Source organism: Lithobates pipiens, unplaced genomic scaffold (assembly GCF_037356315.1).
Source record: "Lithobates pipiens isolate NorthernLeopardFrog02 unplaced genomic scaffold, aLitPip1_a1.2 Scaffold_1, whole genome shotgun sequence".
Taxonomy (NCBI): domain Eukaryota; kingdom Metazoa; phylum Chordata; class Amphibia; order Anura; family Ranidae; genus Lithobates; species Lithobates pipiens.
The window spans coordinates 45242688-45255139 of NW_027507685.1; the positions used below are offsets into that span (position 1 = coordinate 45242688).

The 12452-nt window shown below is 40.1% G+C and overlaps 1 protein-coding gene across 1 annotated transcript in view; it reads right to left on the minus strand.

Annotated features, from left to right (window-relative positions):
- Positions 1 to 1233: 1233 nt before the first annotated feature.
- The window catches only part of SLC9A6 (solute carrier family 9 member A6), a 117211-nt gene continuing 105992 nt past the window's right edge, over positions 1234 to 12452 (minus strand). Inside the window, exon 16 of the mRNA XM_077491081.1 lies at positions 1234 to 9832. Coding sequence (XP_077347207.1) covers positions 9575 to 9832 — 258 coding nt within the window. The 3' untranslated portion in view covers positions 1234 to 9574. The remainder of the gene's footprint in view (positions 9833 to 12452) is intronic.

Below are 12452 nucleotides of genomic sequence, written 5' to 3' on the forward strand. Positions count from 1 at the left end.
CAGGTGAGGAAAAGTAATAGAATACCTGGGCGGGGGCCGTATCGTCATCTTATAGCTATGTGATCCTATCGGGTTGTGGGGGCGGAGTCACAACCCAGAGTGTATGCTGCCATGAAGATGCGACAGGAAATTATTATGTGGCGGCTGTCAGTTTACACCCTGTATTAATAAAGGCTAAAAAAAATACAATTAAAATAAAAACAGTTTCAAAGATGAAACTTTTGCATTTTTGGGGAAGCTGGGTGAATTAATCACTCAGTTTCTGATACCTCTTGGATACCTCTGCAAGATACCAGCAACTTAACTCCTAGCAATATCCACTTTCTGAAACAAGCAGTGGGTTTCTGTGGATGAATCCTAAATCCATCTTACATTAGATAAATGTAATTGATTGAAAAAGACCAGAGATGAAAGTACTCATTCCTAATGAGATGTAGGAACATAGGGTTTAAGTGCACTAACTAGTATCTACCCAAAATAATTATAATATAAAAATTGTGAACTGACACTTTAGGGTACATGCACACCAACAGTGTTGGGAAGACAGACAGGACAAAGGGTATTACTTCCTATTTCAGTTTTTGCAAATGCCCTGCTTTGGTAAGATCATAAAAAAAAAAAAAAAAAAGTAGCACAGGTATTCTTGTGCAGAGCATGGAGGCAAAACGTTAATGCATTGCAACATGCTGCTGCACATAGAAAACATACAGGTTAAAAAAAAAAAAAAAAAAAAAAAAAAAAAAACTGCAGTGCAAGGAATTTAAAAAATGCATTGCAGTTTTATTGAAAAAAAAATGCATGCCAACACATATACATTACGCACACATGATCTATGTAATCAACAAACCCTTAATGTGTTTAAGGAACTAAAAACCAGCCCATTCCAATTCCAACATGGACGACAAAAAATTCAGAAAAAGCTCATGGATAACATTCTTTCTGCATGTCTATATTTGTTCGGTAGCTGGCAATTGCAGCTAGTAAAGAAATATATATATATATATATATATATATATATATATATATATATATATATATATATACACACACATTTTTAGTTGAATGATAATAAAAACGTAGTTTAAGTAGGGTAAACAAAAGCAAAATACATTTTCTAGTTATAAAGCACATAAAAAGCAATTCTAAATTTGAAAAACAGGTGCTAGATAAATACAGGATTATACATGTACGTACAGAGTCAGTAAATATACAAATAAAATAAACACACACATACACAAGCAATTGGCAGTGTATTGTAAGGTAGTGTATGAAAAAACAGACAAAACAAAATGTAAGATCATCATACATCTGACATACATATTTGCAGATTTCAGATAGTGCACAGCATGGCTAATGTGGGAAAGAATACTGAAGTTCAAAGCCAAACTCAAAACGGAATAGGTTATAAAAATAATAATAAAAAAAAATCAATGAATCGAGTTTATCCATTATAAATTATTATACACATAATAAATACAATTTCTCAAGTACCTAAATTTGGCCCAATTGCCTCCTGCAGTCTACTCCATAGAAGCACCCTGACTGAAAAAGGCAGGGCCAGGACTAGGGGCCAATCAGTTTCTGCTGCATGTACATGTGCTGACAGGGAACACAAACAGGAGGAGAGCAGAATGAGCCAAGGAAAGCCCTCGTCAGAATGCTGTTGCTCTTTCCTTGTCCAAACAGTAGTCCAGAGTATGTTAGGGAACAGTGTTCATTACCAACCTAATGAGCAGGGTCCAGTAGCTGTGGCTTTGCTGTATAGCAGGTGTGCCTGGGTCACAAAACTGACTGCACAGGATTACAAATCCTTTGTTGGACAGTTTCTATATGCAATATTTCTTTCAACTCTCTATTTAGTGGTTAGCCTTATTTCAGCTTTGCACAGCTACAAGCATTTACATTTACAATCTAAAAAGTGTACCTAAAAGGACATTGCCACACTGAACAGTCTCTAAAGAAGATATGGCCATGATGCCCTAAGTTTCTAAATTCTACATTTATTTCTTCCAGAACAGTATGAAAAAAGTAAAAGGAATAAATCGAATCTGTAAATGCAACACAGATGGTTGTAGTTTCAGAAAACTGGATACAAAAGCCCTTTGAAAAAGTAAGATTAAATCCCATTTGCTAAAATACAAACTACAACTCTGGTCTATCAAAGACTTTAGACAACAGAACAAGTATGTGAAGTAAGAAATGGCACTTTAAAAATTGTAGGCACAGCATGACTACATATGGACTACTAAATAAAAGTAACCAAGCTTTATATTAAACATCTTAAAAGGTGCCCGCTCCTACCTGCACATCACTCTGCTCCCTCAAATGTCAAGTAAAAAAAAAAAAAAAAAAAAAAAATGAAGAAATCTCTGGGTATAGGACAACCACTCCCCTGTAGCCCTTGGTGCCTTTGTGTTTGCATGGAGCTAGGCATGCATGCCACAGGAGTACTGACTTTCAGAAACTCAGAATTTTGAGGACTGAAGTATCAGATCAAGCAGTGTTGCAAGTTGGAGGAGCCCAAACTCTGGTTAAATTTGAACACCACCCTTCCTCACCATTTTTGTTTTTTAAAAACCCTTTTGAAACCCTGTTTTAAACACCTGGATCCTCTGGTCACATGATCTTCACTAGCGCCCCGCCTCTGGGAGCGAAGATGGGTTATTCATCACTACAGTCCATCAGTGCAACTGACTGGTTTGGTCTCATTGCGACATCAGCACCCTGCTTGAATCTTCAAAACCCTGATGGGCAGCCAAACGTAAATGACCAGGGAGTGACAAGGAAACCTGAAGGACCCTCCCAATTGAAATTCCAAAAGACAGAAGACTTGTGGCATGTGACCATGGAGAGATTTTAATTTTTAATTTAAATATAAAATTGGGCGATTAGCTAGGAAAGGGGTTAAACTTTTAGAGTGGCCCCGATTGAATTTGTGGTGGGATGGCGCTTATTGAAGTAAAACTTTAACGGTTCTTTTATTTAGAAGTTACCACCTGGAGATGCAGTCACTGTTTAGTTTGTAATCTAAAGCCGCGTACACACGGGCGGACTGTCTGGCCAACTTAGTCCGTCTAAACACATTTCAGCAGACAGTCCGCTCGTGTGTGGGGTTCAGCGGACTTTTTCAGCGTGCAGTCTGGCGGACTAAGTATTTCGGAATTTCCGTAATATTGTCCGTCGTACTTTGGTTTCAGCGGACAATCCGCTCGTGAGTAGGCTAGTTCGACGGACTAAGTATGGCGCATGCTCAGAAAGGATTTACACGGCGAAAGGTTGCATTGCTGTGTATTGGACTTCCTATTTCTAGTCCCGTCGTACGTGCTGTACACGTCATCGCGCAAACTTTCGACGGACTGTTTGTGCATCCGTGTGTGGTCAAGTCCGTTCATTCAAAAGTAGGACGGACTGTCCGTCGGATTGTCTGACGGACTAAGTTGGCCATACAGTCCGCCCGTGTGTACGCGGCTTAACTGATCAGATAACATGCAAACATGTTTACTGCTATCAGTTTAAAAACAGACCTGCAGCAAAAAACTTGGAGAATAGACTAGGAAGAGGTTAGAACTTCTGTCCAGGTTTAAAGGATAAGTGCACCTTTACAAGAAAATGATAAATGCAAATTTTTTTTGTAGGTAAAAAAAAAAGCATTTTTTTTATTAGGAGCCTGTAAAGCATTGCACCTACAATCAGCAGATGGTGGGTGTAATGCTAGGGTCCTGCAGACTATCTGTGCAGCTGTGTCCGATTGGTACAGGCAGGCAGTTACAGTCTGACAGGAAGCTCAATGAACTACCTACAGTGCTCAATAGCACTCTGGTATTTTTTTTTGAGAACTACAAGCCAACAGCCAAAAAGGCTGTCAATACTTGTAGTTTACACTGTTTCTTCTAGATTGCAACAGCGAGTGGGAGGAGAAGATCCCCCACTCACTGTGAAAACAAGGGATTTGGGGGTGCAGGGGCTGGTGCATCTGTAGCATGTTACACCCTGAATATGGGTGTAACGTGTTACAAAAAGTGAACATATCCTTTAAAGTGGTTATAAACCCTAAAAAATAAAAAGAAAAAAGAAACAAAACAAACCCTGCAAGGTAATGCCATAATGAGCTAATATGCATCGCATACTAGCTCATTATGAAATACTTACCTTGGATCAAAATTGTTGTAGTGGCCCCGCACACTGATGTGACCGGCGACATGTCTCCCTGAGTTATTTCTGGGTTCGCAGACTCCAGCGCTGGTTTTGGCCAGAGCCGCAATGGTGTCATGGCATGGCTGCTGAAGAAACAGCACAAGCAGGCCGGTTTAAAAGTGATTTCCAGTACCTACAGGTAAGCCTTTATTACAGGCTTACCTGTAGGTACAATTGGTGCAACTAGGTTTACAACCACTTTAACTAATGTCTGATTCTTTGTTGTGGGACTCCTGTCCTTGTGATAGCTATCCTTACAAGACAAAAATTCTCAGTATTCTCAAGTGTTGTTCAAAAGTAGTTTGTTTTTAACATTAAATTTTGTAATGAATGGACTTTACCGAACAAAAACTACATACACTGTTAACCGCTTTAGCCCCGGAAGATTTGGCTGCTGAATGACCAGGACATTTGAGATTTGGCACTGCGTCGCTTTAACTGACAATTGCGCGGTCGAGCGACGTTGTATTCAAACAAAATTTAAATTTTTCCGACAAATAGAGCTTTCTTTTGGTGGTATTTGATGATCTCTGCGGTTTTTATTTTTTGCGCTATAAACAAAAAAGAGGAGCGACAATTTTGAAAAAAAAAAAACACACAATATTTTGTACTTTTTGCTATAATAAACATCCACCCAAAAAAGCTAATTTCTCAGTTTAGTCAGATATGTAGTCTTCCGCATATTTTTGGTAACAAAAGCTATAGTGTCTACAAAATAAGGGATAGATTTATAGCATTTTTATTATTTTTTTTACTAGCAATGGCTGCGATCTGCAATTTTTATTGTGACTGACATTATGGCAGACACATCGGACAATTTTGACACTTTTTTTTTTTTTTTTTTAGGGGACCATTGGTGTTTATCAGTGCTATAAAAATGCATAAATTACTGTAAAAAGGTCACTGGCAGTGAAGGGGTCAACACTAGGGGGCGATTAAGGGGTTAACTGCGTTCCCTGCTACGTGTTCTAACTGAAGGGGGGGATGGGACTTGCTAGGGGAAGAGATAGTGTGTTCCTACAAAGTATGAACACGATCTATGTGTCCTCTCTCCTCAGAGAACAGGAATCTCTGTGTTTACACACAGAGATAGCGGTTCTTGCCGTATCACGAGCGTTCGCGACCGCCAGGCAATCGCATCGGCTCTGGGGGCGATCGACAGGTGCAAAAAGAAGCCACATAACATGACAGCGATTCGCTCAGCCGAGCCATGTTGCCGCAACTGCAAGCGGTTAATTCGTACAGTGGAGAAAAATATTCCATTATGCTCCTTCCAATTTCTTCAACACTATGGTCAAAAACAAGTCGATTTAGTCCCCAATAATGATTAGAAAAATGAACATTCTTACAGCGTTCTTAAAATTAAAAATGTTGAATGAAATTCTACTAGTGTAGACCCCACTTTAGAGAGGGTCTCTCTAATTAGGACAGACAAATACAAAATACTGTAAAATACTTTAGTGAAGTGCTAGAAACATTTAGATTTCAGATCATTAAAAGCATATTAGTGCATGGCATCATGCACCACTGCACTACACACATTGCAGCACATTCTATTCATAAAACTTGGACAACGTGTGTAGCTGGTGAAGCCCCATGGAGTGCTTTCTGCTTAACAGAGCAGAGAGCTAGTTATGTGACTTTTTGTTCACAGAGCTTGCCGCTGGCTATAGAGTCCCAAAGCTAGTGGAGCTCGAGCAAATCTGTAAAGCACACCGATGTGCTTTATAAAATGTGCAGTACATTTTTTTTTTCCTTTAAGCAGTGCTATAGCCATGGTGCAGCCAAAAAGTGAACCTTTACCCAAGGCCATGTACATTCAAGTTTTTTCTTTATGAGAATATATATTTCTATATTCTAAATAAGCAGCATATAAGCTATAAAGCAAGATTTTGCTGACTTATTTAGCTGCAAGCTCTCCCCTCTGAGAACCTGTTGTATATGTAGGCTATATTGCTCATTTAGCCTATGTGGGCTCGAAAAGAGGATTACTTAACTTACTCTATAGTCCTGCAGGCTTCTTTCCCATTAGTTTCAGTGGTGATGACTCGTCCCATATAGTCATTCCATGTCACTGATCTTTCTGATGTTGTCATGTACAATGCAGGACCAACAGCCACCACAATTCCTGCACTGAACATGATCATGTCTAGGGCTTGTCCACATTCTGCAATGGAAGCATAGAAGACCGGAGTGCCGGCTGCTGAAGAACCAGGGCACAAGGCAAGTTTTACATACCTGTTGACTAAACTATTAATATATCTTGTGTAGAAGTAGGCGGGGAGCCAGATTTTACTTTATTCGGAGTTCAGCTATATGAATGCTTAAATACTTGAATGCTCATAGCCTGCATATAGGTTTACTGTTCAGAGGTTTAAAATGGCCATAATTTGACAGGCTTGTTACTATGAACTGTTTTGGCTTATGTCACTTTCAGGATCATAGCACTATTGATGCTATTGCGATGCATATTTTAGTATTAGATTTAAAATGAATCTGTTGTTAGGACAGAAACAAGGGAGCTGCCACTACCGATTTGTTTAATGGTGCAACTTTCCAGGGCTTTCATCCCAATTTCAGCTTCATTACCTAGCAAGTAACTATCACGAGTATATCAGGTACTAGGAAACCTGATAAGTAAATAACTGTTTTAGGTCGGTGACTAATGCCATATGGTACTGGATCTTTGAAATTTTTAGTTTTAGGAATGTTTGTTTGATTTTCTAATGGCTATTGAGCTCAAATCAATACAGGTTAGGCAGCAGAGGTAGCAGGAAGGAAGGAGGGGACATTTTTAAAGGCAAGTAAGCAGCCCATGCATTACTTTTTTTTTTTTTCATTCAACCAGTGGGTTGAATGAAAAAAAACAAAAAATTATCCGATTTCCCCATTCACACATTTGATGTGGATGGGGATTCACTCCCCCTGTGCTATTGTTTTCTGACAGTAGGGAGACTTCCCCCACCATCAGAATACAATAATCAGTGCTGCCGGCTACAACCAGTGGAACTGATCAATTGGGAAAAACCTGACAGGTTAGTTGTACAGAAGTCAATTCGTAGATCAACTTCTGTACAACCAGAGTGCCCATACATGGATCAAAATTTGGCCAGTCCCTGCTGAGCTTTAGTGTTAGGTTGGAATTATAGTTTAAGTAACTTGTGGCTACTTCTCTTTAGAAGAGAATAGGGCCTGTTATTGTAACAATACATAATCTGATATCAATTCAGATTGTAAGAGTAATACAGTACAACTCTGAAAAGCAAACAAAGTCTTAGGGGGGAAAAAAAGGGAGTTTGGAAGTGGTTATGTGATGTCGCAACATTTGTCTGTGGAATGCACACTTAAAAATAAACTCTGGCTTTGAAAGCATCTTATAACTTTTGGCTCCAAATATTAAAATATACGTGTCCTTTCTACTGACACAGACTTTTATTTTTTTTTTAAGAAACAAAAATCACACATAAATCCTGACTTGATTATTGACAAGGAACAAGTCAATGAACAACATTTTAAAAGAGAATTTCAGAGAATTATTTGAAGGCTGCCCAAAAATAGCATGCATTTGGTCTGGTGCCTGCTGAATCATAAGAAACTTGAGCCTTGGGAGGCCCTGCAAACAACACCCAGCTTGTCAAAAGTCAATTTAAAGATCAACTGAGGTGGGTGAAAAATTAACAGCCGAACAAGGACTGCATCCTCTCAGATTAAGTCACTGTTTGGCAGTGCCACTGTATTTAGAGGCAGATATATCTTTATTGATTTTACAAAATGAGGGAGAAACAAAAATAATGCCATTTCAGTGTAAGAAAATGGACGTGAACATGGGATAGAATCATAGTTAACATTACACTTTTAAGGGTAGAAAAATTACTGGTTAGAACATATGCTTCTCAAGTAGTTTAATGAATAAGCAATTGGTGGTTTAATAATTGAAGCCAAGGCCTAAGATAACAGAAGGCAATGTGGCACAATAAAAAAAAGGAGGCGGCAGGAAAAAGGATACAAAGAGGAGAACGAAGTGACCAATAGTGAGAAAAAATAAAGTAGAAGACAAAAATAATTTAAAAAAGGAGGCTACCAAACAGTGCCACTGCATTCAAACAGCCGAGGGTGCCACAGCTTCTGAATAAAATAGCTGAAAGTGGAGATTCCGCCATCCATGCTGTTTTTTTTGGGGTTTGATTTTTTTTAACAGAAAATTTTTTATTTATTTATCCATCCACGCTGTTTAGTGTGGATGGGGGATTTCAGGCCATGTATGCCAAGCTTAATCTGCCATCCTACCCCCCAATTCGGCCATCTAAACATCCTTTATTGAGTAGTTCTACTCATGTTTCCAGTACACAGACTTCCTTACAGAGGTTTATGAGAAATCATCTGATAAGGAGGCCAGAGTATAGACTGTAGACTGCAGGAGAACTTGGAGTATGCAGTATGTGATTAGTGCTAGACATTTCAGTTCCACAACTGAAAAAAATTAAATTTTAACAATCTGTACCCACCAAAAATGAGTACACGCAGACTAAGGCGGGGGCATGCTATTATACTTTCATGTATGTGCATGCCCTCTCACCATGGTGCCACCCAGTCTGTTAACATCATAGGCTCACAGAACACCACTCCATTTATTTCAAATCTGTTGTCACTTACTAGCACAACTGGAACTAATATCATGCCAACACATTTAAACATGCCTATTGAGAGCTAGCATCTCCATACCTAAGCCCAAATAATCAACAGTGATCCACCATAAAGACAATTATATGGCTTCTGTACTGCAGAGTGGTACCTTTTTATTTTAGTATGCACCGAAGCAGCCCAGGCTTCACTTATAACATGTTTGCCCTTGCACCACATGCTGGATGAAACTTTCCTTTTATCGGCTAGATTACCTGTGAAACTGCTGCAGAAAAAAGGAGAAGCAAAACCTTGCTCTTCAAAACAATGCTGAAATAGAAGTGAAGATTATAATAAAAGTATAAAACAAATTCCTTCAATTAACAGTCAAAAGTTGACATATAAATTAAATCCAAGTAATATTTCAAGTAACAGAATAAAACCTTGGTGATTCTTTTCACATAACAAGCTGGGAGGGTTGTGATATCCGCCCATACAGCATTGTGTGGGATCGCTACACTTTGTTGAACGGCTTCACTTAAAGTGAAATCAGACGAGTTTCCCAAAACAAAATGTGATCTTCAGAAGCAGCATCAAAATAGGATTCATTTTTGATGCTATTTAAATAGAGTTTATGCAGCTCAGACAATCGGAGCCATGCAGTAGGTAGTACAACATACTGGCAGAATAAAAAAAAAAAAAAACACACAAAAATGTTACAGTACAACCCTTCCCCCATGAAAAATGCAAAAAACAAAATCTACATTGGACTTGGCCTCCTGGTAACTTGCAGGTTTCCTGGCACTTCACACTCATCCATGACCAGACGTGTTCCTCTTAAGACAAGTTCATGATCCCCACAGGTTAACTCTCGATCTATTCCATCTTCTGTGCTGTTCCCAACACCTCGTCTTGAAGCTGTAGATTCTGTGCTCACTGTTGTGTCGCCGTACGTTAAGCTTATGTCACCATCATTTAATATGAGGTCAGAGTCGTCATCCTTTAACTGTTCTTGGTTCTACAAGAGATATGGAAATTATCTTAAGTTTAGAACTTAACCACTTGCCCACTGGGCACTTAAATTCCCTTCCTAACCAGACCAATTTTTCAGTGCTCTCACATTTTGAATGACATTTACTCAGTCATGCAACACTGTACACATTCAGTTGCTGTCCTTTTTTCCATACAAATAGAGCTTTCTTTTGGTGGTATTTAATCAACACTGGGTTATTTTTTGTGCTATAAATAAAAAAAAGACTGAAAATTTGGTAAAAAAATACATTTTAGTAAATTTTTCTTCATAAATTTTGGCCAACATTTATACTGCTACATATCTTTGGTAAAAAATAACCCAAATCAGTGTATATTATTTGGTCTTTGTGAAAGTTAGAGTCTACAAGCTATGGTGCCAATCACTGAAAATTGATCACACATGATGTACCGATGGTCTATCTAATTTTTTGAGACACTAACAAGCCAGGGAAGTACAAGCACCCCCCAAATGACCCCTTTTTGGAAAGTATACATTCCAAGGTATTTGGTAAGAGGCATGGTCAGTTTTTTGAATTGTAATTTTCTCCCACAATTCTTTGCAAAAATGAAAAAAAATCCCCCCCCCCACAAAATTGTCATATTAACAGGTAATTTCTTCCACACAGCATATGCATACCACGTATTACACCCCAAAATACATTCTGCTACTCCTCCTGAGTATGACGATACCACATGCAAGACTTTTACAGCCTAAACACATACAGAGGCCCAACATGCAGGGAGCAAGGCCCTGGAGCACCATGAATGGAAATGGCCAAAAAAACTACCCCATTTTGTAAAGAAACGTATATTCTGTGAGGCATAATGAGTCTTTTGAACAGGTCATTTTTTTTCCCCACAAGTTTTTGGAAAATGTGGAAAGAAAATGAAAACGCTTTTTTTTTTATTTTATTTTTTTAATACACACAAAGTTGTCAATTTATACATTTCTAACACATAGCAAAAATGATACCCCAAAACACATTCTGTTACTCCTTTAGAGTATGGTGATACCACATGTGAGACTTTTACACAGCCTGGACACATACAGAGTCCCAATATGCAGGAAGCACCATCAGGTGTTCTAAGGGCATACATTTCAAATTTAATTTGACTACCCATTACACACCACTCTACACTGTAGTGGCACTGATGTGGCACGGATGAGGCATAAATGAGCTATGGATGGGGATGGATGAGGCAGGAATTGGCACAGATCAGCACTGTGGGCACTTCAGATCAAGCCCACATCGCTGCTGCACTCTATCGCCCCCTCTCCTCGTACACTGTACTGATCGGTACAGAGAAGGGGGAAGAGCTGAACTGGGCATAAGCCGGCTTGTTGACAATTGATCATTCCGTCATTGGACGGAGCGATCCCATGGTAAAGGGCCGCTGTCATTGGCCACCTGGCAATGTTCGTGCTGGAGCACGAATCTGGGAGGACGTTATAGCACTCCCAGAATTATCCGACCATGCTGTAGCCGTCATTCCGGCTAAGGATTGGTAAGCAGCAATGGCTCATTTCTTTATTTTTACGATAACATCAGGAAATTATTTAATGCATGTCAAAGAAGAGGTCCATGGCAAATAATGTCAGATCAATGTTGAGCAAAGCTATAGGTCTGTAATTGAAGCAGTGTTGAGAGTCTTTCCCTCCCTAATATTTTCAAAACGGCAGTTTCTGAAGCACTGAGATCACCAGATTCAGATCTCACGGGGCCAGCAGAGGGCGTACCGGAGGAGCCACATCCCGAACCCCCTGAACAAACGTACGCACCAATGAGTGAGTCGCCAAGGGTCGCTGGAAAAAAAAAAAAAAAAAAAAGACAGCCAAAGCTGATATCTGCCCCTTACTGGTACTTAATACAAGCTTCTGATCCACTCCTCACTGCAAAAACAGCAGGATGCTGGAAACTGAATATGTATGTGAACGCCACACACAGGGAGATGTAGGCCTTCCACATGCAAAGATAAATCTTCCAGGAAGAAGACTTCCACGCACTCAGCATAGTGGAAATTGCCAAAGCAGACAATCCTCGGTCCCTCAGCACCTGGCTTTCAACAGCCATGCCGTTAAAACCAGCGACAGCAAAGCAGGGTGGAGTATCGGACCTTGCGACAGAAGGTCCTCCTGCATCGGCAGCCACCAAGGAACATCCGCCACCATTCGTACTATGTCGGCGTACCAAGGACGTCGAGGCCAGTCTGGGGCAATCAGAATCACCGGAATCCCCACAGCCTCCACTCTGCGTAGCAGACGAGAGAGGAGCCTGAGAGGGGGAACGGCATAAATCAGCCCATAATGCCCCCATCGGGCCACCAATGCATCTGACGTGTCCACCCAGGGATCCTTTGACCTGGCCACAAACCCCTGCACCTTCCGACTGAACCGAGAGGCCAGGAGATCCACATTTGCTATGCCCCACCTTAGGCATATGAGCCGAAACACTTCCGAATGCAGTGACCATTCCCCCTGGTCCAGCAACTGACGACTGAGGCAATCTGCCTGCCAGTTTTATACTCCCAGAATGTATACGTTTGACAGAGCCGGCACGGGCCGCTCTGCCCACTGTAGGAAGCGAGACCTCCAGCACAGCCGCTGA